This window comes from Sceloporus occidentalis, unplaced genomic scaffold, assembly GCF_023333645.1.
Source record: "Sceloporus occidentalis isolate IW3139 unplaced genomic scaffold, rSceOcc1.0.p SCAF_5, whole genome shotgun sequence".
Lineage (NCBI taxonomy): Eukaryota > Metazoa > Chordata > Lepidosauria > Squamata > Phrynosomatidae > Sceloporus > Sceloporus occidentalis.
In genome coordinates, this window is record NW_028316985.1 from 28,159,811 (window position 1) to 28,183,473 (window position 23,663).

Below are 23,663 nucleotides of genomic sequence, written 5' to 3' on the forward strand. Positions count from 1 at the left end.
CACCGAGATAAAATGAAGTGATGTATTTGTTGAGTTGTGAAATTCCAAATTGTCTGAGTCTGATCAAACATAGTGCAACTTAAAGCAATTGCATTTTTGCAATGGCACAATACTTGCAGGATAATTAAAATCACCAGGGTTTTTTGGCTCTTATGATATATTATGTTTGCTGGGTTTACTTGCTGGAAAAATAAGAGAGGTAGCAAAGAAATCATAGAAAAAAGATAGGAAACAGAGGACCTAGGAAAGAGGTTGAAGTGGTTTTAAGAGGATTTTTTTCCTTTAAGCTAAAATCTGAAACAAACTTACACTGGAGTAAGTTCCACTAAATTCATCTGGAATTTACTAATGAATAAATATGAATAGGATTGTCTTTTAAATTTTGCCCTAATAGGTGTACTATTATGGCAAGAATTACAGCACAATCCTGTTCTTGTCTCTTCAGTATTAAGTTATGTATCAAAAGCAAAACTACTTCAGTTATTCAGATAGATATTTAGCCCCACACACACCCACACACAGAGAAATTGGGATGCAAGTTGATATTGAACTATACACAGCATCTTAATAAATGAATGATGAAAGGAAGGACTGAAGTGTCAGCATCCAGCATATCCTCTTAAAATGCTACCATCTGTCAGCATAAGATGCTGACACAGATGCGGCAAAACAACATATGCAAAGCTAAAGATGGAAAGTTTTAAAAGGCAGTGCTGTGAACAACTTTCAGTGATATGATACCTTCTTGATAAAAGGATTATGAATGCCAGTAAATGTAATAAAACTGTAATAGTAGATATCTAGTTAAAAAGGAAAAGAATGAAATAAAATGGTGAAACATTTTTGCATATTGGTGAGGGAAGAAGGAAATACTTCATTGCAAAAGGAGGTGTGTACTTGGATAATTTATGACACCAGAGATTTATGAAAAGTACACCGACTTATTCTAGCTTAAACTTTTGAAAACAAACTCCAAGCAGATTCTTTGGAAAGAAGTATGACATTTTCAGATCATTTTATTCTTACCTGTAAGAGAGCTGTGAACAAATAAACCACTATGAAGATTGGGGTCAAAGATGTATGCCCACTTTTCATTAAATGAATAGTGTACAAGAAAATTAAATGCCCTGGAATCACCAAAAGTAGAAGAACTTGTGCTGATTTATTGTTTACTCCTGTAAATAAGAATAAACAACAATATAGTCAATTTAGTGCTTTTTGTGAACACAAAATTAATGATGAGCTTTGGTACTAAGTTACGTTTGATGCATTCATTTTGATTATTGACCCATCCACTTCTGTATGCTCTGGAAAGGTAATCAAAACATGATTGCATGTTAAAATGTCCATTAAAAATCAGTATGAGTTAAACAAAAGGTTAAAACTTTACTGATCCCTAACTGATCTCGTTCTAACCAATATCAGAGTTTTAAAATGCAACCAAAAACAATAATACTCAGGCTTTGCTAAAATACCAAGTCAAGAGCATTTCAATGTTGGAGTGGTAATTGTGCACCTTACAAATTACATATGATTTGTGGGACTTCCACTAACCTCCTCAGCACTCTAGTACTCCCCCTCCATAAATTTTGGTCAAGCCCAATTCCCCAACACACAAATATATAAAAGCCCCAAAGCAACTGAGAGTGACATGACAACACTTCAAGTTCCACTGAAGTCCTTCAGAACCCTGGAGGAGCAAAAATTTGGCCAGTGTGGTCCTCTTGGCTCCAAAGCATACATCCTGATTAGATTCAGCTAAGTCACACTAATGGTATTATTAACCAAAGAAAACATAAAGGGATGTGAAGGAGGACGAAACCCGCACTTTCTTGGGTATGCTGAACTTGTTGGCAGAATATAATTTCATCCCTAAGAATCACAAGGTTTGAACATTTCCCAGAAAGTGGAATTTTAAAATTCTACACAACATGCAGGGACTATCAGACTACAGCATTTCTTCATCTGGCAGCCCATTAATCATATGATTATCTTTATTTTCTAACTGAGTCCACTAAGTACAACCATTGCAATACAAATAAAGGTCTATGGAGGGGACTCCAGAGAGGGACAGAAAAACATCAGCTTTTGTTATAATCAACCAAAAGTATTACAAAACACCGCTTGGTAGTTTCTGATAAAAGTACTGTGCTATATGAAATCCCAAAGAGCTCAATTAAGTCTGTATAATGATGTCGAATAATAATGTTTTCTTTAAGGATAAAAAGATATTGAAGTCAAAATAGGAAGAGAAAAATGTTTGACTGTACGTTATACATACCTGTGCCACAATATGTCCTGCAAGGGTAATAGCACCCCTTTGCTTCTTCTGGTAATTCTCCGGGAACATTATGTAAATGTAAATACGTAGAAATTCTGCTTGCTTGAATTGCTACAAGATTCCCACCAATACCTATATAATAATGGGTGGTGGAAAATTAACTGATCATTTTAAACTGTTAACACTTTAATAATATTAGACACCATAGTAAAATAATATATTCATATGTATGACAGCAAGTTTACATGCTGTTTTATGCCTGTCTTAGAAAAACACATTTCATCTTCTCAGCTCATGCTTATTAGTCTAAGGTTTGCTAACACTGGTATATAAAATGGATGTAATGGTAGTGGAGTCACATTAAAATATAATTAAATTTATAAAACAGATCATACTCTAAAGGATATCTTAAAAAAGAGGTAAATTACTGTTGTGTTTAGAGACCTGGAGTTCTTAAAAATAACAATGTAGGCTGCTCAAATGCTTAAAAGATGCAGGCTTCATTCTTCTGTAGTTCCTTCCCTGTCCAAGGCCACAGGTCATCTGTTCTAGGTTTTCCAGACACACACACACAATCTGGAGTGTACTATCAGGTCCAGGACATTTTAACAAGCCTGGTCTGGATCAATGAATGAACCTGTGGCAAATATTAAATCCCTTCTTTCCCCCCCAGATATAACAAAACAGAAACTTAATTGTTAGAATATTTGAACAACAACAATAAAAAAGAGCTACAACTTATATAGGAAAGAAAACATATAAATGTAATAAAAATGTCTTGCCTAATGCAAGGTTTGTAAGGAGGTTCCTTCATTTAATATAGTCATGGAGATATGAGTCATTGAGATAAGAGTAGCTCAGAGCAGGACAGTTAGACTTTGTTGCATAAGGATGACTGTTGGTCTCTGAGGCACAGGGAATTGATAGATTTGGCATGATAGGACTGGTGGATGGAAGAGAATAGTCACTCTGTATGAAGTCGAGATAATCTTTCACAGTTGTTGAGAAGGACTTTGGTGTGAGACACATTTCTTGTTACTGTTTCTGTACACCTTTGTGTAGTGACCATTGTACTATTTATCACTGTGATTTTATTCACAATGTTACCCAATTTGAATGATACTCCTTTGTCTTGCCTGTGTTTAACAGTATTTTGTTTCATTGTAAATTTTGCTGTGTCATCACACTGTCATAGGGATCCTTGAGTGGGCAATTGATTTGAGGTAACTTTGGCGGGGTACAGACCGCCCAAAAAGGGTGGTCTGCCTGCACCTTGTTTTGCTGCGCAAGGAAGCTGCAGTGGACAAACCACACAGCTTCTTCACGCAGCAAAAAGAACCTGCAAAAAACGGGTTCTTTTTGCGGCGTGATTGTGATGCTGCGGTGCACCAATGGTGCACTCGCAATGTCACAATGGCATCGCAATGTGCAGACGCTAAGCGTTTGTTGCGTCAAAATGGCGGCACTCATCTGTACAGGGTGCCACCATTTTGACGCCCTCATCACGTGCGAGGGGCATCTTGAAGCGCCGCCCCTCGCACGTGACGACAACGCCCCATTGCACTCGTCTGTCCCGGGCCTTTGTCTGTGCCTGCTTACCAAACATTATCTTGCCTGTAAAACAATTAGCTGTGGTTTGGTAAAAAGGTAAAGGTTTCCCCTTTGACATGATTGTCTAGTCGTGTCTGACCATAGGGGGTGGTGCTCATTTCTGTTACTAAGCCAAACAGACAGCGTTATCAAAGACAACTCTGTGATCATGTGGCCAGCATGACTGCACAGAACGTTGTTACCTTCCCACTGAAGTGGTACCTATTATCTACTTGCACTTCTACATGCTTTCAAAGTACTAGGTTGGCAGAAGCTGGGACTAGTGACTACTCTGTCTTGCAGTGCTTGGGTCTCGAACTGATAATCTGCCAACTTTGTGAGCACCAGCTGGCATTTTAAACGCTAAGATACCGAGGCCATAGTTTGGTAGCTACAGAGAAATCAATATAGCTCATTTCATACTGGTCCTATTTTTATCTTGAGGCATATACTTTCAACAAGTAGTATTGTTTTTTTCATTACCTAATGAACAAATTGTTTCTTCTAACAGCATGTCCGTTAACATGCCTGTTGAATTACCAGTGTTGTTCTACAGTCTAATTACTTCACCAATAGCAGTAAAAAGCTATTACAAGCTACATGTGGCAGAGATTAGCTAGTGAACACAACAAGTTTTCAGTGTGCCAAATTATTAGTGCAAATCTTTAAAAACTGAATGACCTCTTTGAAAGTCTTCAAGTATAAAATGATTAGAAACTCATCATATTAAACATGTATAACATACACATATACATACAGTGGCTATCCTGAATTGGTGATTGGTCTTGGTACTGGACTACACAAAGCTCAATAAATTGAGGCTGAATCCCAACAAGATGGAGTTTCTATTTATTATTCATATGCCCAGTAGAATGCTGTTCATCTTCCTCTGTATGGGGTTGCACCCCCTTTGCAAAAAGTAGGTTTATAGCTGGGAATGCTCATTGACACAGACTTGTAACTTGAGGCCCTAGTAGCCTCAGTGGCATAGACTGCTCTTTATTGGTTTCAATTAGTATATCAAGTATGCCAATACTTAGGCAGAGATAACCTGAGTGTAATTACCGTATATACTCATGTACAAGTCGACCTCATGTGTAAGTCGAGGTAAGGTTTCTGGGTCAAAATCATGTATTTTGATATGAACCGTGGATAAGTCGAGGATAAAACTTAGGGGGCTATAAGGAAGGATGGAAAGGGGAAAATACCACTTCATCCCGCCTTCTCTGGACCTTTCCTGACCACCTAACACTGATTCCCAGGTGCTGGAGGAGAGCACCTGGGAATCAGACTGAGATGATAAGCAAGTGGTGTTAAATGGGGAGTTTTTTCCATGGGAAGAGGAGACTTGTAAATCAGACAGGGAAGAAAAGCAAGTGGAGTTCAATGAGGTGTTTTTTCTGTTATGTGCCTTCAAGCCATTTCCAGCATGGGCTTTTCTCAACAAGATTTGTTCAGAAAGGATTTGTCTTTTCCTTCCTTTGAGGTTGAGTGTGACTTGCCCAAGGCCACCCAGTGGCTTTATATGGCTGAACAAGAATTTTAACCCTAGTTTTCCGAAGTCCAGCACTCAAACAACTGTGCCACACTGGCTCTCAGCATTCTACCATAATTAGTATTATGTAAATAAACTTCTGGCAGTTAGTTTTTGATCTTTCTTTCTTTCTTAGTTTTATCTTAACATTCTAATATTTTAAAGCAGTGATTCCCAAACTTTAAAGCAGTGATTCCCTCCAGATGTTTTGGTCATCAACTCCCAGAAGCCTCTGCCAATTTGGCCAACAGTCAGGAATTCTGGGAACTGAAGTCCAATACAGGGGAACCACTGTTTTAAAGTGTAGAACTGATTGGCTAGTTTTATTTATTTATTTATTTATTTATTTATTTATTTATTTAATACATTGCCCTTAATATACAGACATATAGGAACAAAATAGCTCTGTGTCCCATACTAGGGTGTAATGCCCCAATATCATCCCCAACTCCTCAGTTTTTCTATACACATTTACTTTCAATTTCTAGTTGGGGGGGTTGTGGTGGTATTTTTGGAAGTTTGGGAGGTTAAATGAAGTAATCTTGAAAGATTTCAAGAGAAGACATTTATCTTTCACAAACCATTTTTCCCCACCCAAATTTTCAATGGAGGTGGCGGTACAGGAGCTTTTGAGATGTGAGTAGAGACTTGGAGAGTTGCAAAGGAACTGGGTCACTTCTCCCTAGTGTTGATCAACACTGCAATCACAGACACCTAGTTCCAGACTAAGGCCAAGGAGGAATCCAGTGCTGTATGCAGATGTGTGACCAGTTACACAAGCAACTGTATGCTGAGGGATCACAATTGCACAAGAACAAGTGCTCTGTTGCTTCCACAACTGGATATACAATTCAAATTCTGCTTGTTCTTGATTTTCCTCCACTAACACCAGACTGGATTTAGGCTTGAGAAATAGAAAGGCCTGAAGCATTTTCACAAACCTCAAATCCAAAAGCAACAGAAAAGAAAACACACATTAGTTCTTACCATTAGAAAACAGCATTGTACTGAGTCAGAAATGGGGCTCCACCATTTCAGACATAGAATATAGAAATACAAGGAATATGGAATGAAACTGGAACCTTTTACATGTGGTGTATTGAGCTCCAAATCTTGCCTACTCTATTATTTATTCTTACTGAAGTGTACCACAAACATTAGATAGACTAATAGTATGCACGTCTATGCACACTTACCTTAAAGTGAGTACCACTAGTTAATGGGGCTTATGTCTGAATAGAAATTATTGGATTGATTTTTAGTTTTATTACATTGGCTGGGGAACATGCTCTCCTCCATGTTTGTTGAACTACTATTACCGTCATCCTGACTAATAGCTATGCTCACTAGAGACATGAGGAGTTCCACAAGGCCTAAAGGATCACAGGTTCCTCATCCCCATTTCATGGTCACCTAAGTAAAATGTAATTTCAACTGGAAGTGTTTTTATAATTCACTAATTTGTGAACAAATTAACATCTCTACTAAAGATGTTCTCCAAGTGTCAATGTCTTAAAACCTCCCAGAATGCTTAAGCCTTAAAATCGCTTTCTTTCTGCATACTTTGAATTGGAACCATAGGCTGCTGTACAGTTGAAGCGTTCCACATACAGCAGCATACATCAATTAGGATAAATCAAAACAGTTCTAAGTACTTTGAGGATACCAGCTTGGAACATGATGTGCTCCTCATTTTGAAAGCCATACAGTTTGATTCTATGCAAGCTTACTCAAAATCAACATGGTTGTAATAGATCTAGAGTACTGAAGAAATCACATCTGTGACATTACTCTTGGGTCCTTTCACACTGCATAATTACAGCAATCTGTTACTGCTTTAACCGAGTTGGTTGAATCCTATGCAGTTCTGGGGCAGAATTCTAAATACTTCACAAAACCTCAAATCCCAGGATTCTATATAATGCAGCCACTGCAGTAAAAGTGACCTCAAAGTGTTATACTTGTGTAGTGTGAAAAATACTTTTATGACCTAGATCTCACTCTTGCAATGGAGATTCTGATAAAAAGGAAAATAACCACCTTTGCTAATTTTGCTTTTGTTTACTGTCATAAAATATAATGTTGTAATACCAATACCTTTCTGGACTCCAAACAGTGTAGCCCTTTATTTCTGTTCAAGAGAGAGAAAGCCTGTCACAGTAAGTCTTTTAATATCTTTTAAAATGCGGCAGTAGGGAAAGTCAGAGTTGCCAAATGTGTGAATTTTGTGTGGGAGACTTGAGATTGCTGGCATTTCTCTTAAAACCACAGTTCCTGGGTTGTGTTCATAATCAAGGAACTCAACTTTATTTAAAGGTGCTGCATTTACTATTGAAGAGGACAGCTTAGAAACACAGTCCCTAAGCACTTGAATGTAAAGACAGCAATAAAGTAAAGTGCCCTTAAGACTGTAAGTTTTAAAATCTAGAATTTAAAATGTTTTTTTCTTTTGTGGGCTTTGAACAAAAAATACACTATGCGGGTCAAATATGTGGCACAAAACAATTGAAAATGCTGAAGGGGGAGAAGTGAAGAAGAAATAATTTCTTAACTATCCAAGGCTGGAGTAGGATGTGACTAACAAAATGGCAGAATAAAACTCATAGTTAAAAACAAACAAACCAGGACCACATGAAATTCAGCGTTTCTGCTCAAAATGGCATCCGTCTACTTGACAACCCCTGTTTCCTTCAAAATGTCACACTGCTTATTACATGTGTTGACATTACTAAACCAAATGTTTCGCTGTCCGCTCCCAGCCAGTTACATGGAGTGTGGTGGGTAAAAGCACAGCATAACAATGTCAAGTTTATTGTACAAAAATAAACAGACTTCAACACAAGGTGGCCAGATTACCAAAAAGCTAGTCAAGAAATGATGTGCTTTGTATGCCAATAGGACAGAGCTCTCCTACATCCTAAGAGGGTAACACAAACACAACTATTTAGAGTTTCAATAGGCAGAAATGTTGCTAAACTACTCTTTGACAATGGGGCCTTCCCTAGAGTTATAATGCTATGATTTCACTTTAACTGCCATGTCTGCATCCTATGTCATCCTGGCGTTTATCACTTGGGGAAGGACTATAGTTCTCTGGCTGAGAATTCTAACTACTTTCCTTTAAATTACAGATGGAATCACAGAGTTAGAATTATGTAACGTGAAACAGCCCAATATGTCAAAGCAGCCGTCAAAGTTTTCATAAGATGTCTTGCCTCCAGAAAGAAACAGGACAAAGAATATTTTGTTTCCATTAAGTCTTCCACAATTTGTGCAAATTATCTGCACAAAACTATCATCTTTGCCATTGTGACACAAAGCACATTCACAACAAGCAACAAAGTAGCAGCTCTCATAGTTAGCTATGCAATTTGAACAGAAATGTGCTTACAAAAGCAAAAACTCTGTCAAGACCAACATAAAATATTTCGCTGTCTTCACAGATTTGTGGATTGCCATTTTCATCCATTAGAATGAAAGAAGAAAGGATTTAGATTCCTAATGTCAGGTCAAACTATATACTAAACAAGCAGCTAAAGATTTTTTTTTATTGTAAAGAAAGCATATGTGGCCTTAATCTGGATCGTGGAGGGAAGGGAATGTAAAAAATATTTCCCATCTGCTTTTTTATCTACCAATATAATAGAATCATAAAAAACTAAGAGTTGGAAGGGGCTGTATTGGCTATCTAGTCCAACTCCTTGCCATGCAGGAATACACACCAAAGTGCTCCTGAAAAGACATCTTTACAACCTCTGTTTAAAGACCTCCAAAGAAAGAGAGTCCAATCCACCCCAGCAGTCTATTCTACTCTTAAACAGATCTTAAGTGTCAATACACTCTTTCTAATATTTAGGCAGAATCTGTTTTATTGTATAGTGGGCTGGATATCTGTTGGGGTTTGGTCCCACAACCACCCATGGATGCTCGTACCATTAAATACAATGGCACAGTAATATAGTGCCCCTTATATAAAATGGCAAAATCAAGTTTGCTTTTTGAAATTTATATATTTTTAAAATATTTTCAAGCTGTGGATGGTTGAATCCATGGATATGCAGGGCTGACTATAATTTGAATCAAACTGGTTTCTGTTCTAATCACTGGAGGAGCAAAAAACAATCTCACCCCATTTTCTACATGACATCCTCTCACAGACCGGTATTTAAGATGGCTATTATGTCACCTCTCTTTCTTCTCTTCTCCCACCAACAGACATGGGTCGAAAACAGGGAAGGGGAATCCTGGCTTAAGCAATGCTCCTGACCTATACTGGCAATACATATGCTTACTCGTCACTTTAAAGTTTAGGGGTTTTATTTTTTAAAAATAATAAAACCCCTTTAAAGTGAAAAGTAAGCACATGTATTGCCAATTGAGATACACTTTATGTATTTCAGGTAGTATGTATGTTGACCCTTTAATTTTAGAAAGGTGTTGCAATAAGAGACTTTGGTCCGAAACACACTGCAGAAATAATCCTGTTTGGGACGGCTTTAACTGCCCTGGCTCATGTAATTCTGGTAACTGTAGTTTTGTGGGACAATTAGCCTTCTCTGTCACAATTTATTAAACTGTCTACAATTTATTAAACTACAATTTACATGGATAGGGTGATGGGTTTTACTGAAGGTAATCTGTACCAGAGAGCCAGCATGGTGTAGCAATTTGAGAGCTGGACTGAAATTTTGGAGACCAAAGTCTGAATCCCTGTTTGGCCATGGAAACCCACTGGGTTTCCTAGCCTCAGAAAAAAAGGTAAAGGCAAAGCTCCTCTGAACAAATCTTGCCAAGAAAACCCTTTGATTTAGGGTCACTTTTGTTGTTGCTGCTGTGTGCCTTCAAGTCATTTCTGACTCATGACGACCCTAAGATGAACCTATAACAGGGTTTCCTGACCCTGAGAGTGTGTGACTCACCCAAGGTCACACACTGGATTTCCATGGCTTAGCGGGGAATGGAACCACGACCTCTAGATTTGTAGTCCAGTGTTCAAACCACTACATGATGCTGTCTCTCCAGGGTCATCATAAGTTGAAAATGACTTAAAGGCACTCAATGACAACAACTCTATACCCACTTGGAAACCAAAGATGTTGGCTTGACAAATGGTCTGTCTAATATTTTAACACTTTGAGGCACCAGTGCAGCATAGTACATACAGGCTAATGGAATTCATTCAGCAGCAAATTTCTTGAGAACACCTGTAAGTTAATATTTGTAAAATTTCTAGTAGAGTAGTACTCTACTAGGCATACATGCAGGTTTGTGTATGTCTGCAGAAAATAAATGAAATCGATTCATTGATCAACTATATTTGCAGATCTGCACCAAATCTCTGTTCTCTCATACTGTGAGCTAATAAACTGTACATGGAAGGCAATTGGAAACTGAATATGGTATCATCCAAATAGATGATTCAGTGCACTGTAGAGCTGATTAGACATTTTCACTATTGTAATGTTCATGAAATGGAGACACTGCAATAACATGTAGGCTATTTCTGCCTACGTACATCTTTACCTGGATATAAGTACATATTTTGAAGACAATATATTAAAATTTATTCCAAGAAACTATAATACCAACCATGATAGTTTTAAAAATATTCTTTTTTCATTTGCACTCATACCCTGAAGGTATATTTATCTTTTCCCTTAGACACAACAGAAACTCAGGAACTGTTTGTACTCTAAAATTATAGTGTGACATTACAGTAACAGATACTCATCCACTTTTGTTTTGGTTTGGTCTGGAATAATAATTTATCTAACCTGCATATATTGAGCTACAGCAGTTTTAAGAAATCCTGAGTTTGCCTTACCATTTATTACTGGAGTGTAAACAACAATCCCAACTAAATTAGGATCCGATACTGTTGTATCCAGAATAAGGCCACCAATACTGAAAAAGAAAAAGTTTTCAAATAGAATCAGAAGGAATGAAAAATTATTCAGATTTCAGAACAGTTGTGTTTTTTCAGAAAGAATCTGACTCTGCTTTCTACCTGAGGTTTCTACCATGTATTTTGCTGTGTGAAATACATATTGTTCCCAGAACTGAATCTAACAAAAATAGGATATATTCTTAGCATTAACATCAGTTTGTATGATCTACAAGAGATCAGTTTGAACAAACACTTAATTATCATAACTGTAACATCCCCCATATCAAGTCCTAAAATCCAGCAAATTCAGATTCACCATTTAATTATAGTTAATTATAGAAGAAGCTAGCTAATATCACTGGTATGATGACTATATACAGACCTCAAAATAGAATGTACAGCCACTCAAACTAACATGTGTGTATCTGAATGGACATAGTCATGATATCTGAAGACCTAAGCAGCCTGAGATCCAAATATGTCAAAAAGTACCTTTGCTGAAAAGCTGCTGCCTTCATCTTAAGATTTTCTACAGGGGACCTTGTATGTTATGTGCCTTTCTGCCATGATTCTTGAACACCCTCCCCAAAGAATTACATCTCGAAGTGGCATTATAATATTTTCAACACTAGGTTAAGACTTTTTAAAAAATCCAAATTACACTAAACAGTAATATTGCTTCTTCACGTTTTGTGCTTTTTATAGTTTCATCTGTCTCTTCTTTATTGAAATACTTATTTATGTTTAATTGTATTCATATTATCAAAATGTAGAATGGCTAACTTTATTTATGTCTTTGTACATCATCCCCAAATTCATTTGCATCCACACTGCAGAAATAATACAATGTGACATCACCTTAACTGCCATGGTTCAATGCTATGGAATTCTGGGAGTTGTAGTTTTGTGAGATATTTAGCCTTCTCTTTTAGAGAACTCTGGTACCACAACAAACTGCTATTCCCAGAATTTCATAGCATTAAGCCATGGCAGTTAAAGTGGCATCAAACTGCATTATTTCTGCAGTGTGAGGAAGTAGCCCTAGATGAAAGGCAGTTTAGAATTATTTTATATAAACAATGATAATAACAGTATAAACAAGAAAACAAATTTCTTGTTGTTGGAGAGGTGCGTGAATGTTCCATCATACATAGAAATATGAATGTGTACTTTTAGGAAGTGTCTTAACCATTTTGCCAGCTGCCATGCCTATTTAAAGCATGCTTATATGTGTACTGTGTCCCTTTCTAAACATATTTTTTCCTCTGCTCAGCTGTGATGGAAGCTACTTACCTGCTTATGACCATAGCAGTTATAACAGGTTCCCAGCCTGAATGGAGAACAGTTCTTGTAGCTGGATGTTTAGCAGCAATTACAATCCACATAGGAGTCAGAGCCAAGAAAAAGGTACCAACTAAAGGAGATACATAATAATATTTCTCTGCAATAAAAACATCATTTTACTGTTATTTATTGTTGTAATTTTATGATATATTATATAGAAATATTATACTTAGGAAACAATTCCTATTGACATTAATCACATCCAAGAAGTAATCTGCAAGAAAGTTTAGGATGTTAAATCTCAAGAATATTATTTTCTGCCTCAATAAATACAGATATGTCACTTAATAGGTTTCCAAATAAGCATTCTTGCCCCTTTCTAGCAGCTGAAGATAGCATAAGTCCAAAATAATGCATTAATAAATATCACTATATTTAGAATTGTTAGCTTTCACAACCATTCTGAGATTATAAAGTGTATTTTGCAAATAATGATATTAATTAAAAAAATGTGATATCAACATGAAATATTATTGGCACTAATATTCTTGCACATCTAATTTTATTCCAGTAATGCTAAAATGTGATTCTAGTAATAACAAGGATGATTTGCAAAACATTTTAGTATAAAAAAGGTCAATGGATTATTTTATGGATTGTCTGATTGCTTTGCAGGAATCCATTCTCATCTGCTCACTGAGAGAGCTAAACTAATTATTCCAATGAGAAAAAATAAAACACAGTAACAAATTGCTTTCTATTTTAGAAGATTTAAAAACAATATTTGCTTTGTTGTTAATCTCCCTACTTTTCCTCCCCACCCCTTTTTATATAACTATAGAAGAAAGAGAACCCACATATCAAGATTGCTCAGTTTATTTCTCTCCATAAATCCATTTCTCTGAACCACAATGAGTTCTGTTGATGTGACTTGTTTAATTAATATATTGTAAAAATGCACTAGTGAATTAAGTTACTCAACTAAGTCTATTCATAATTAAGCAAGTTTCCTGGTAGAATAAAATAGTAGCAATAGGAGATGAAACAAGCTACAGGCTGGTCTATGTAGAACCTGAACAAATGCATTGACAACAAAGCCTATGATGGCAATCATCTCTGTTTCCAGCATACAGTGTAGAAGCTGGACACGGAAGCAATCTCAAAGTGATTGTGGGAGGAAAAGAAGGTGCACAGAAAGACTGTTAAGCAGGCAACACATTATGCAGTCTTCCAATCACCCTACAAGAGAATGAACATCAAAGTCTTCCTTAGGATCATGGGGACGTATATATTCCCTTACTCTTATGAAAGCTTGGGAGCAAAAGAAAGAGTACCACATCCCTAAACTCAGGCATGTACTTACATACTGAAGTCAATATATTTAATACCCTAAGGCTGGAGTTCCCAACCTTTTTTTGACTCATGGAGCCCTTTTAGAATCATTTTCTATGGTGGAGCCCCTAAGAGGCCTACCCTATGTCATAAAAGTTAATGGTATTTAGGAGTAGTGTTACGGGGGGTGGGGGGAGATGGATAGACTGTAGTTTTCCTGGAGTGGCCGTGGAGCACCTGGGAACTGTATGCGGTCCCCAAAAGGCTCTTCAGAGCACAGGTTGAGAACCACTGCCCTAAGGACATGACAGGATGGGAGAAGTGAAGAACCTCCATTCCAGACCCAAGTCATATAGGGCTTTAAAGGCCACACTCATCACTTTGAATTCTGCCTCAAAACACAACAATAGCTGGTAAAGCTGTTCTAAACAGTGAGTTATATGATTCCAGCAACCAGACCCAATCAGAAGTCTGACTGTAGCATTTTGGATCCACAGAAGTTTTCAAACACCATTCTTCTATGAAATTACACAAAAAATACCCTTTTATTTTTATCATATAGCATGGGACAGCTTTTATTCCCTACTATCTAATTTTGAAATAAGTATAAATGCACAAAACTAATAATCACAGGTTGGAAAGCTCTTGATAAAATTTCTCAAAATATGTAAAAAGGAAGACAAGGCACAATATGTAGTGAAGAAGACAAGATCAAACATGTAGAAAAGAAGGAAAGACAATATGTAGAATAGAAGACAAGAAGACAAGGACATGTAGAAAGGAAGATGCAACATGATATGTAGAAAGCAAGAGAAGTATGTAGAAAGGAAAATAACAAAGTGAGAGTTAAAACTTTATGAAAATATTATAACTATTATTTGTTCATAAATCGATAATCCGTAAACCTGAACCAATATAAGCTGACAACACTTTAATACAGACTTATTAATAGCTCCAGGGATACAATGATGAAAATACACCAAAGGTTCTATCTGTTTTCTAATAAAACACAGTAAATACAATTTTCAAACATAATTCAAAGTAAAAGATGTCACTTTAAATTCAATTCAGATTATTATTTTTCATATGCATGCAACAGAATGCTTTCTGTTTCTATTAAAGGTGATGAAAAAATCAAAAGTATCAAATGAATGTGGGTTGAGTACTTTCAGGTTTCCCTCTTTCTTTCTTTCTTTCTTTCTTTCTTTCTTTTTCTTTCATGTGCTCATATTACTTCCCAGATGCATTAACTTGTCACTCCCATTAATTTTAATACTAAAAATTAGGCATTCTTTGAATATACTTGTATACTAGCTTCCAAAAAGTATGCAAAGGGGATCTTGTAGCATTTGAGACTGATTTTCCAGACTAACCTATGTCTTTGAATTCATTTCCAAAAAGATCTCAAACTGCAGCCCAACAGAGCCCTCTGGTGTTCCAAAGTATTCTACATGTTATTACAGAAAATAACTTTTAACATGAATATAGAATGAGATAATGGTGGTTGAGGGGGGGAAATCATCAGGACTATTTAAACTCTTACTCCAAATGTTCTCCAAATGCTACTAATGGTACATGGAAAATATTAGCTAGATAATTAATTTAAGAGCCAAGAGTCAATCAAAGGAACTGTATTGAAAGACCCAGAAAGTGTACCCCTTTTTTTTTTGAGCCAGTATAGCAGCCGGACTGCACACTACCACTGTAGATGCCCAGAAGATGGCATTATAGCTATCACATCAGTATATCTCAGGAAACCTGAATGGGCTAATGAGATTCCAGGTGAGCTATTCTTTTAATATAGTCCCATCATATTTGAAACCTTCTCAAGAGGCCTTTTCAGCGTGGCCCCACCTGCTACAAGTGGCTTTGGGAGAGGATTTATCAGTGGTAGTGCCTCAGCTATGGAATGTCCTATTGATGTGTGTGTGTGTGTGTGTGTGTGTGTGTGTGTGTGTGTGTGTTTGTGTGTGTCTTCCGCCTTTCTCCTTGCATGGGACCTAAGGAGGTTTATATCAAATTAAAAACAAGGTACAGCTACAGAACTAGGGCTCAATACAAAGTATTGGTCATTACCTTTAAAGCCCTACATGGCTTGGGTCCATGTTACCTGAGGGAATGCCTCTCCCCATACAATCCGCCCCGCACTCTCAGAACTACAGGCAAATGCTTACTTGAACATCCTAAGACGAGACTGGCATCAACTCGCCAAAAAGCATTTTCATCTGTAGCTCCCACACACTGGAACAAGCTCCCAGAGGAGATAAGGCTGAGCTCTTCTTTAGATGCCTTTAAGAAAGCCTTAAAGACCCATCTTTTCCGGTCTGCATATCCTTTTGACCCCTTGTAGAAATTATTCCCTGTTGAAGATGCTTTTATGACTGACATGTTATTAATGTTCATACATGTGATTTTAAGGAAGTTTGTTTAATTACATATGTGTTCGTGGTTCTATTTATTTTGTAATTAACATAATGTGTAATTTTATTCGATGTATGTATATTTGATACCAGTGTGAACCGCTTTGATCGCTGCTGAAAAGCGGTATATAAATAAAGTTTTTATTAGTAGTAGTAGTAGTAGTAGTACTACAACACACACATATCTACACACACAATTATTTTTTTTAAAATAAAGTTAAAATAGTTTTAAACAGACTTAAAGCATAATAAAAAAGGATAAAATCACAGTCCCATTAAAAGCGCCCTCTGCCACATGAATTATGAGCCAAAGACCTGCCTGAATAAAAAGGTGTTTATGCTGGCAGAAGGAAAGGAGACAGGGACTAGCGAAGCCTCTCCTTGAAGAGAATTCCACAACCTGTGGGCAGCTACTGAGAAGGCTCTCTGCTGTAGCCTCACCAAATGTGCCTGTGATTGTGGTGATAGCCTACCTCAAATATCTTAAAACTCAGGCAGGCCTAAATAGGTAGATACAGGCTTTCAAATGGTCTGGACCCAAGCTATTTAGGCTTTATAGGTCATAACCAGCCCTTTGAATTCTTCCTGGAAATGGACTGGTAGCCAGGGAAGGTATTTAATCAAGAGTTCCGTGTTTCCTATAACCAACCCCAGTCAGCAGCCTCACTGTAGCATTTTCCACATGCTGAAGTTTTTGAACAGTTTCCAAAGGCAGTCAGGCCTGAAGCCAGAATGAAATGGATCTAGATAATCCATTCTGTTCAGAAACTCCAGGAGCTGGAAGGTCACAATGTGATCCAAAGCACTGGCCAAAAAGAGGATGTTGGAAACTGGCTTGTAGTTATTTAGTTCCTTTGTGTTCAGGGGGGGGGGGGGGTTTCAGTGAAGGCTTCACCAAAGCCTCTTTTAGACAGCATGAAACTGCACTGCTGCAATGTGGCATTCACCACTGCCTCTGCCCACTCTGCCAGTGCCACCCCACAGCTGATTTTACAAGCCAGGAAGGGCAGTGGTCCCATATACATATTGTGGTTCCCACCTCTCCAAGGATCCTGTCCACATCTTCAGGATGCACAAACCAAAACATACTCAATGACATGGGAGAGAACCAAGAGTACATCCACTGCAACTGTATCAACTACAGCAACCAAGTCAAAGCAGATCTGAGTAAGTTAATCTGCAATGTTGATCAAATTCTTCACAGCAGGCTTCTGAGTGATCTACACACTGCTCTTGGGGGGCGGGGGTGTAAAAGGCTCTGACCACTCAAGAGAACTCCACTGGACTACACTGTGCACATGTAAGCAGAGAAGAATTATTTCTTTTCTGCCACCACTGTCATGGCATAGGCTTTCCAACAGTGCCTACCTTGAGTTCATATAGACTCACTCCAAGTTTTCTGTTTGATGTTCTTATTTCTGTTCTACTCATTTCATCACTGTCAACTCCCTAGTGAACCAGAGGGCTCACCTAGCTCCACTTTGAGGAAGAAAATGATTAGGGGCGATCATGACCACCTCTCTGGCCATTTCCCTATTCCAAAGATCAGCCAGGGCTAAGACAGGATCACCTGCCAAGGCAACAGGGAACTCCACAAAAAGCCATAAGTCTCCTAGGGATGACCATCTTAATCAGCTCCCTACCCCTGCAGAGGCTCCAGGTCCTAGTGAGTCTAAACCCTACCAGGTAGTAGGGTGACCACAGAGAGTGGTCTGCAGAAGAACTCTACAAGGAGTTCCTCTACACCCAGATCACCATCACCCTGCCCTGAACAGAAAACCAGGTCTAGAGTGGATCCCACAGTGTGGGTGGCACCAGACATTTGGGACGTGCTCTATCTAGAGGCTTGCCAGACATCTTTTTTTATTTCCACATGGCAGAAAATAGGGACCATTGCATTCTCCCAAGCCCTTTAATATATCTTTATTTAAATCAGTTTTATTTTCTGTTACTTGTGGGTTTTATGTAGTTTTGTACTTTTACCTGTTTGTTACAAATTTTAAATTTGATAACTTACTATTATTAGTTGCTCTGAGAATTCTGTTACAAGATGGAATGTATATTATTAAATTCATGTGTGTGTGTACATACACATATATTAATTAGAGTTCTGCCTGTGATGTAGCTCAGCAATTTGGACTTGTATAAACACTGAAATGCTCTTGTACTCATTTATTAACCAATCTTATGACCTGCCAACTTCCTAACTATTTACCTAATTAGTACCTGCTTGCCTCAAAGACTGCTAACTTTGATAATTAATTTGGAAAGCATATTTGTTTTATATCTCTAGTTTAAATAAGCCCTTAACTGGCATGAACAAGTAGAATACTGAAATGGGGACTTGCAACATGGTAATGCAGTTTAACATGTACTTTGAGCATTTCTATTTACATCATTTACAACTTATTTGCTTTGTAGCAGTTGCTGATCCCAATGTACTGTGTTTACTTTTCTCCTATATCTGCATATATTAGACCATGATCAGGACTTTCAAATGTGGGCAGGCAGAATCTTGTAAAATAAGGCAGACTTGTATTAAGAAACTGTGTCTGTCATCTTTCAATTAATTATTTGGATATCTAACACCAAAGAAGTCACTGTATTGAACATTTGAGTTAAGGTGAAGAGAAAACTGATGAAAGTATAGAGAAGAAGCAAGGAAAAGAGCTGGAGGAGCAAGGTGTCTAGAACAGATTTCTTATCTAGTTACTAACAGATGTTGAATTCCTCTGTATGACTGTTTACTTATACCTGCTCCACATGCAAATGTATACACAAAGAACAGTTGTTGTCATTAAAAATATCATGTAAAGCCTGGCATGCAGAATTGTTTTTCTCTCATTTGCTCTTTTCTGATCTGCAGGAGTATCTTAGCACAAACAGCAGCAGCAGAGTAACCTATGTGCATTCCCATATTTTCAGCATATAATCTGAATAAATGTAACTGAATAAAATATTGTTTTAAAACCATTAAAAAAAAGAAAGTAAACATAACATGGAGCTCAGCCTTTGAATCAAAATTTGATATTTAGTGATGTAATAATATCAAGTCTATGTTCATTCCAAAACATACTGCATGAGCACTGATAACACTGAATACAGAAACAAAAAATAAATTCAGTAAAGAAGTGTATTTGCACCTGAACCTAGGATTCCTAACTTTGCTGTGGAGGCTAATTTACTCAGGAATATCTGGTACTGTGTTAATATTGTCTCGAAAATTGTTATTCTCCTTAACTGCAACGAATGTTGCTTGATAGCCACTTGTCTTTGCAAGGTGATGTTTGGTTTGCAATATTTTCCTGAGTGACTTATTTGCTGAATGACAAGGTTGCTCTTTGATTGACAGGATCTGCCTCAAACATTAGACTCTTTAAAGACTGTGTTGGGGGTAATTATTGTTTTGTGAATATTCGTGCAAATGATCTGTGTGCTGTTCTTTCTGTTTTCCTTATTTTCCCCCCTGTATCTGTTCATTCTCAGCAAATAAAAATTCCATGCTGCTTTAGGCTTTTGTATTCATTGTAGAAAAATAGTCCGATTGCAAATACAATAAATAATTCACCACAAATCCTGTGAAGGAAAGAATACTCACCAAGGCAATCATAAAGACCCTGACTTATCCAAGCAAGTATGGCAAGAGTGATAAGGTCTCCAAAGCTTGCTGCAATAGGTGTTGCAACATTGTCAGGATTTATGCCAGTCTTCTTAGAGCCAACAATAACTCCAACCATGATTATTCCTATAGTCATCATCAGAAAGGAAATGTCAATCTCATGGTACAGTTCCAAACAGGTGGCCCAAACAGATAGGCCAAAATAAAGCTGCTTCGGTCACTTTGGAGGTATGCTATTTAAATGATGCATGCGTCCTAACAGGCTGGAAGCTGTATCAAAGCTACGCTCCAGTCCTAAGGACTGGAGCATAGCTTTGACACAGCTTCTGGCCTCTAAAGATGCATGTGTCATTTAAATGGCATGTCTCCAAAGTGACCTGAAGCAGCTTTATTTTGGCCTGCCTGTTCGGGCCCAGGGAAGCTTTAAAAAAACTCAGATATTCTCCTCCTCCACGTTCAGCTCAGTAGTGTGTTTTAGTTAATTTGCTTCTTCCTCACTAAAAGCAACTCTACTGATTAAAGCAGTTAATGCAAAGCAAACCTTCATAATAACTTCATTTTTTAAAGAAGTATAAATTAAACACAATTAAACACAGAAAGCACCTTAACAAAATTTGGATTACTTATTAAACAAACATTCCTATATGCAGATCCAGTTTAACTGTACTTCCATTTATTATTGTTGAATTAAACTTAATCCATGGCTTGGACAAATGTCAAGATGTTATTTTTCTACCAACAAGTCTTGAATTGTTAAAGCAGAAATATAATTCTGAACAGGTTAAAAATAATTTAAAACATTTTAAACAGACTTCTGCTAGCAAAAAAGCTGATTCCAGGACTCAAGGAATGTGAGGGTCAAACCTCCTTCTGTATTGCAGCCTCCTCTGCACCCCTAAACCCAGCTCTGGAAGCCTTGGAAATCCTCTAGAGCTGGCTTTTGGATTGTGAGGAAGGCTGCTGAAAGGAAGAAAAAGGGGTAAAAATGTAAAGTTGGGTTTAAATTGTGTTCTATATCTTATAATTCAAAAACCCCTTTGTGAAAAGACTTCTGAAATATTTTAGTATTATACTGATATTATTTTGCTTTTTGTTTACATTTTAATAAGTAAAATAATTTTAAAAGCTTATGAGCTATGTGATTTTTAAAGTGTTTGTTTTTTTTAATAAAGGTCTTTAGCTCTATTTCATACAACTGCCTAATAACTGGATTATTTCAGTCAAGATGCATCATACATATTTTCTAAGCAGTCTGTGATCAGTTATTTTTCAAGCCATTTCATAAAAATATTTTAATCTAATATTAATAAAGTACATAGAACATTAAATGGTTACTTTTTTGAAGTACAAATATGCTAGCCAGCAAAAGGGCATACTACAGCAAACATGAAGTAGCCTATGCCACAATAGATTTATTGTTTGAAATGGGAATGACTTGAACTCTGTCTGGAATATACCTTTATCTTTTGGTATGTACCTCTGCCACCCAGAACACGTACAGAATAAAACTGACTGTGGATCTTAGAATTGTGCTAGCTTTAAGCTGCAACATATTTGTAATGTTATCATTAATGGTCTTTACATTTAAGAAAGATTTACAATGTGATTTTTTACCCTGCAAAAGGGATGCTATGAAGGCTGTTGCTACACTGCTAGAACACAAAAGGACTGAGTGATCAAGGCGGTATTTTCCCTCAGGAATCCAGCCTAATATAACTGCTGCCACAGCTGCCAAAAACCCAACGACTGTTGCTTGTACCTACAAATATAAAAAATATTCAGCATTAGAAAGGTTTACCTCTATACAAATACAGTCATCCCTCCACATCTGCAGCCTTGACTTTTGCAGATCTGATTATTCACAGATTTGATTAATATGTTTTTTCTAGGAATCTCTAAGTCCTCTAGCATGACCCTAGGCCGACCTTTGTCAAAAGCTGGGCTGAAGGACATAGAGACTCCCTGAAAGAACAGTTCTCTGGAATGTATAGGTCCTCCATCACAATTCTATGGTCAACCTTTGGTAGATGTTCAATGTAGAGATGTACTAGAGGACCTAGAGATTCCTACACAGATGTTGTTTCAGCTAAAAAAATAGTGGTTTCTTATTTGCAGTTTTTCCACTTTCTCAGGGGTCCTGTATCCCTAACCTTAGAAAATGAGGAGGGCCCACTGTACTCTGAAATACTAAATGAATACTAGTTGGCAGGATGTCCACATGTTCCACAAAAAGTTGTGTAAACCTATGGTTGGAGAAAAATGCCTCAAGCCTGATTATATTTCCAATTATGTAAACTCTCAAAATCCTATGAAAATTCAGTTCATGCATATAGTATTTCTTTCAAGTATAACAACTTTGTGAATAAGTTTCTGTAATAAAGCTGCACTGATTTACAATGTCATTTTTTATGTTCTTACCTGTTTTAGAGCCAAATTACCAATTATTAGATTCCACTTCTCAATTGGTGAATCCATTTTCCCAATATTTACCTATAAAAAGAAACAATGCATTTTTAACAGCAAAATCTTAATACACTGCCTTGATACTTGTTATGGAAACTGATAAATGATTTCAGGTAATGAATGCTTTATGCTTATGTCATCAGACTTGTTTAAGAGTGTGTAAGGCTTATATAACATCTGTTCTGAGAAACTGAAGCAAATGACCAAATTCTGGCAATCTGAAATGGCTTGAAGAGAGCAAGGAGTTGCAGAGTATTAGTGGGTCATATATTGCCAACCTAGCCCTTATTAAATGGTTATTTCTGAAATGCTTATAAAACAAGAAGCTTTTTCTAAACTATATAAGACTTTACTGGGGATTATATAATATTCTGTAACTATTCTTTGAGATTTCCATTTACCTAACAGATTCCTTGAACTGATACAGCTTTGCAGATGGACAAAGAAGAGAAACAAAAATGAAAGACAATTCTGCTGATTTCAGAATATAAATGTAGCAATATTATACTGCCTTCTGCTCTGTTGAATTTCTCGCCAGGAACAAGGAGGTTTTGGATCATGTGGATCTGCATGTACCATATGAGGAAATATTTTTTTCCTCTTTCCTGGGGGGTCTGCACATTTTTCTGAGTGGGTTGTTTTGCTTTGTTTTGTTTTGAGTGAGTGTGCGTGCGTGCGTGCATATATTAGGAAACCCCTTGGTGTTTGACAGGTCCTGATAGTTGTTGCTGCCTCTACACCTACTCATGTTACATCAGTGTACTCTTTTCTATTCTTTATGGAGTTTGTCATTGGATGTAGCAATTTCTTGGGTCTCAACTATAGCTTTCCCAAAGGTTCTTTTAAACTGGGGTCGTGGTATGCTGGTATAGCTTGGAGTACAGTTCTGCGGTTTCAAGGGCAAATGTTCTCCACTCTATAATATTTTTTTTAAAAAATTAAGAGTTATAGTGTTATAGTGCAAAAATGTCAATTCACAAATGAAGTGATGCAATAAAGGTAAAGGTATTCCCAATTGACAAGTTTGTCAAGTCATGTCTGACCACAGGGGTAGTGCTCATCTCCATTACTAAGACACAGAGCCAGCATTGTCAGAGACTACTTTGTGATCATGTGGCCAACATGACTGCACAGAATGCTGTTTACCTTCCCACAAGAGTGGTACCTATTAATCTACTTGCATTGGCATGCTTTCGAACTGCTAGGTTGGCAAAAGTTGGGACTGGTGATGGGAGCTCACCCCATCATGCAGC

At 37.2% G+C, this 23,663-nt stretch overlaps 1 protein-coding gene across 4 annotated transcripts in view; it reads right to left on the reverse strand.

Moving 5' to 3' along the window:
• The window catches only part of SLC41A2 (solute carrier family 41 member 2), a 46,347-nt gene that overhangs the window by 11,017 nt on the left and 11,667 nt on the right, over nucleotides 1–23,663 (reverse strand). For all 4 annotated transcript variants that reach the window (XM_089528012.1, XM_089528011.1, XM_089528013.1 and 1 more), the window contains exons 4-10: nucleotides 22,366–22,437; nucleotides 21,562–21,706; nucleotides 19,927–20,073; nucleotides 12,586–12,733; nucleotides 11,230–11,309; nucleotides 2,282–2,413; nucleotides 1,027–1,175 (exon numbers count right to left, since the gene is read on the reverse strand). In XM_089528012.1, the coding sequence (XP_089384138.1) occupies nucleotides 1,027–1,175; nucleotides 2,282–2,413; nucleotides 11,230–11,309; nucleotides 12,586–12,733; nucleotides 19,927–20,073; nucleotides 21,562–21,706; nucleotides 22,366–22,437 (873 nt within the window). The remainder of the gene's footprint in view (nucleotides 1–1,026; nucleotides 1,176–2,281; nucleotides 2,414–11,229; nucleotides 11,310–12,585; nucleotides 12,734–19,926; nucleotides 20,074–21,561; nucleotides 21,707–22,365; nucleotides 22,438–23,663) is intronic.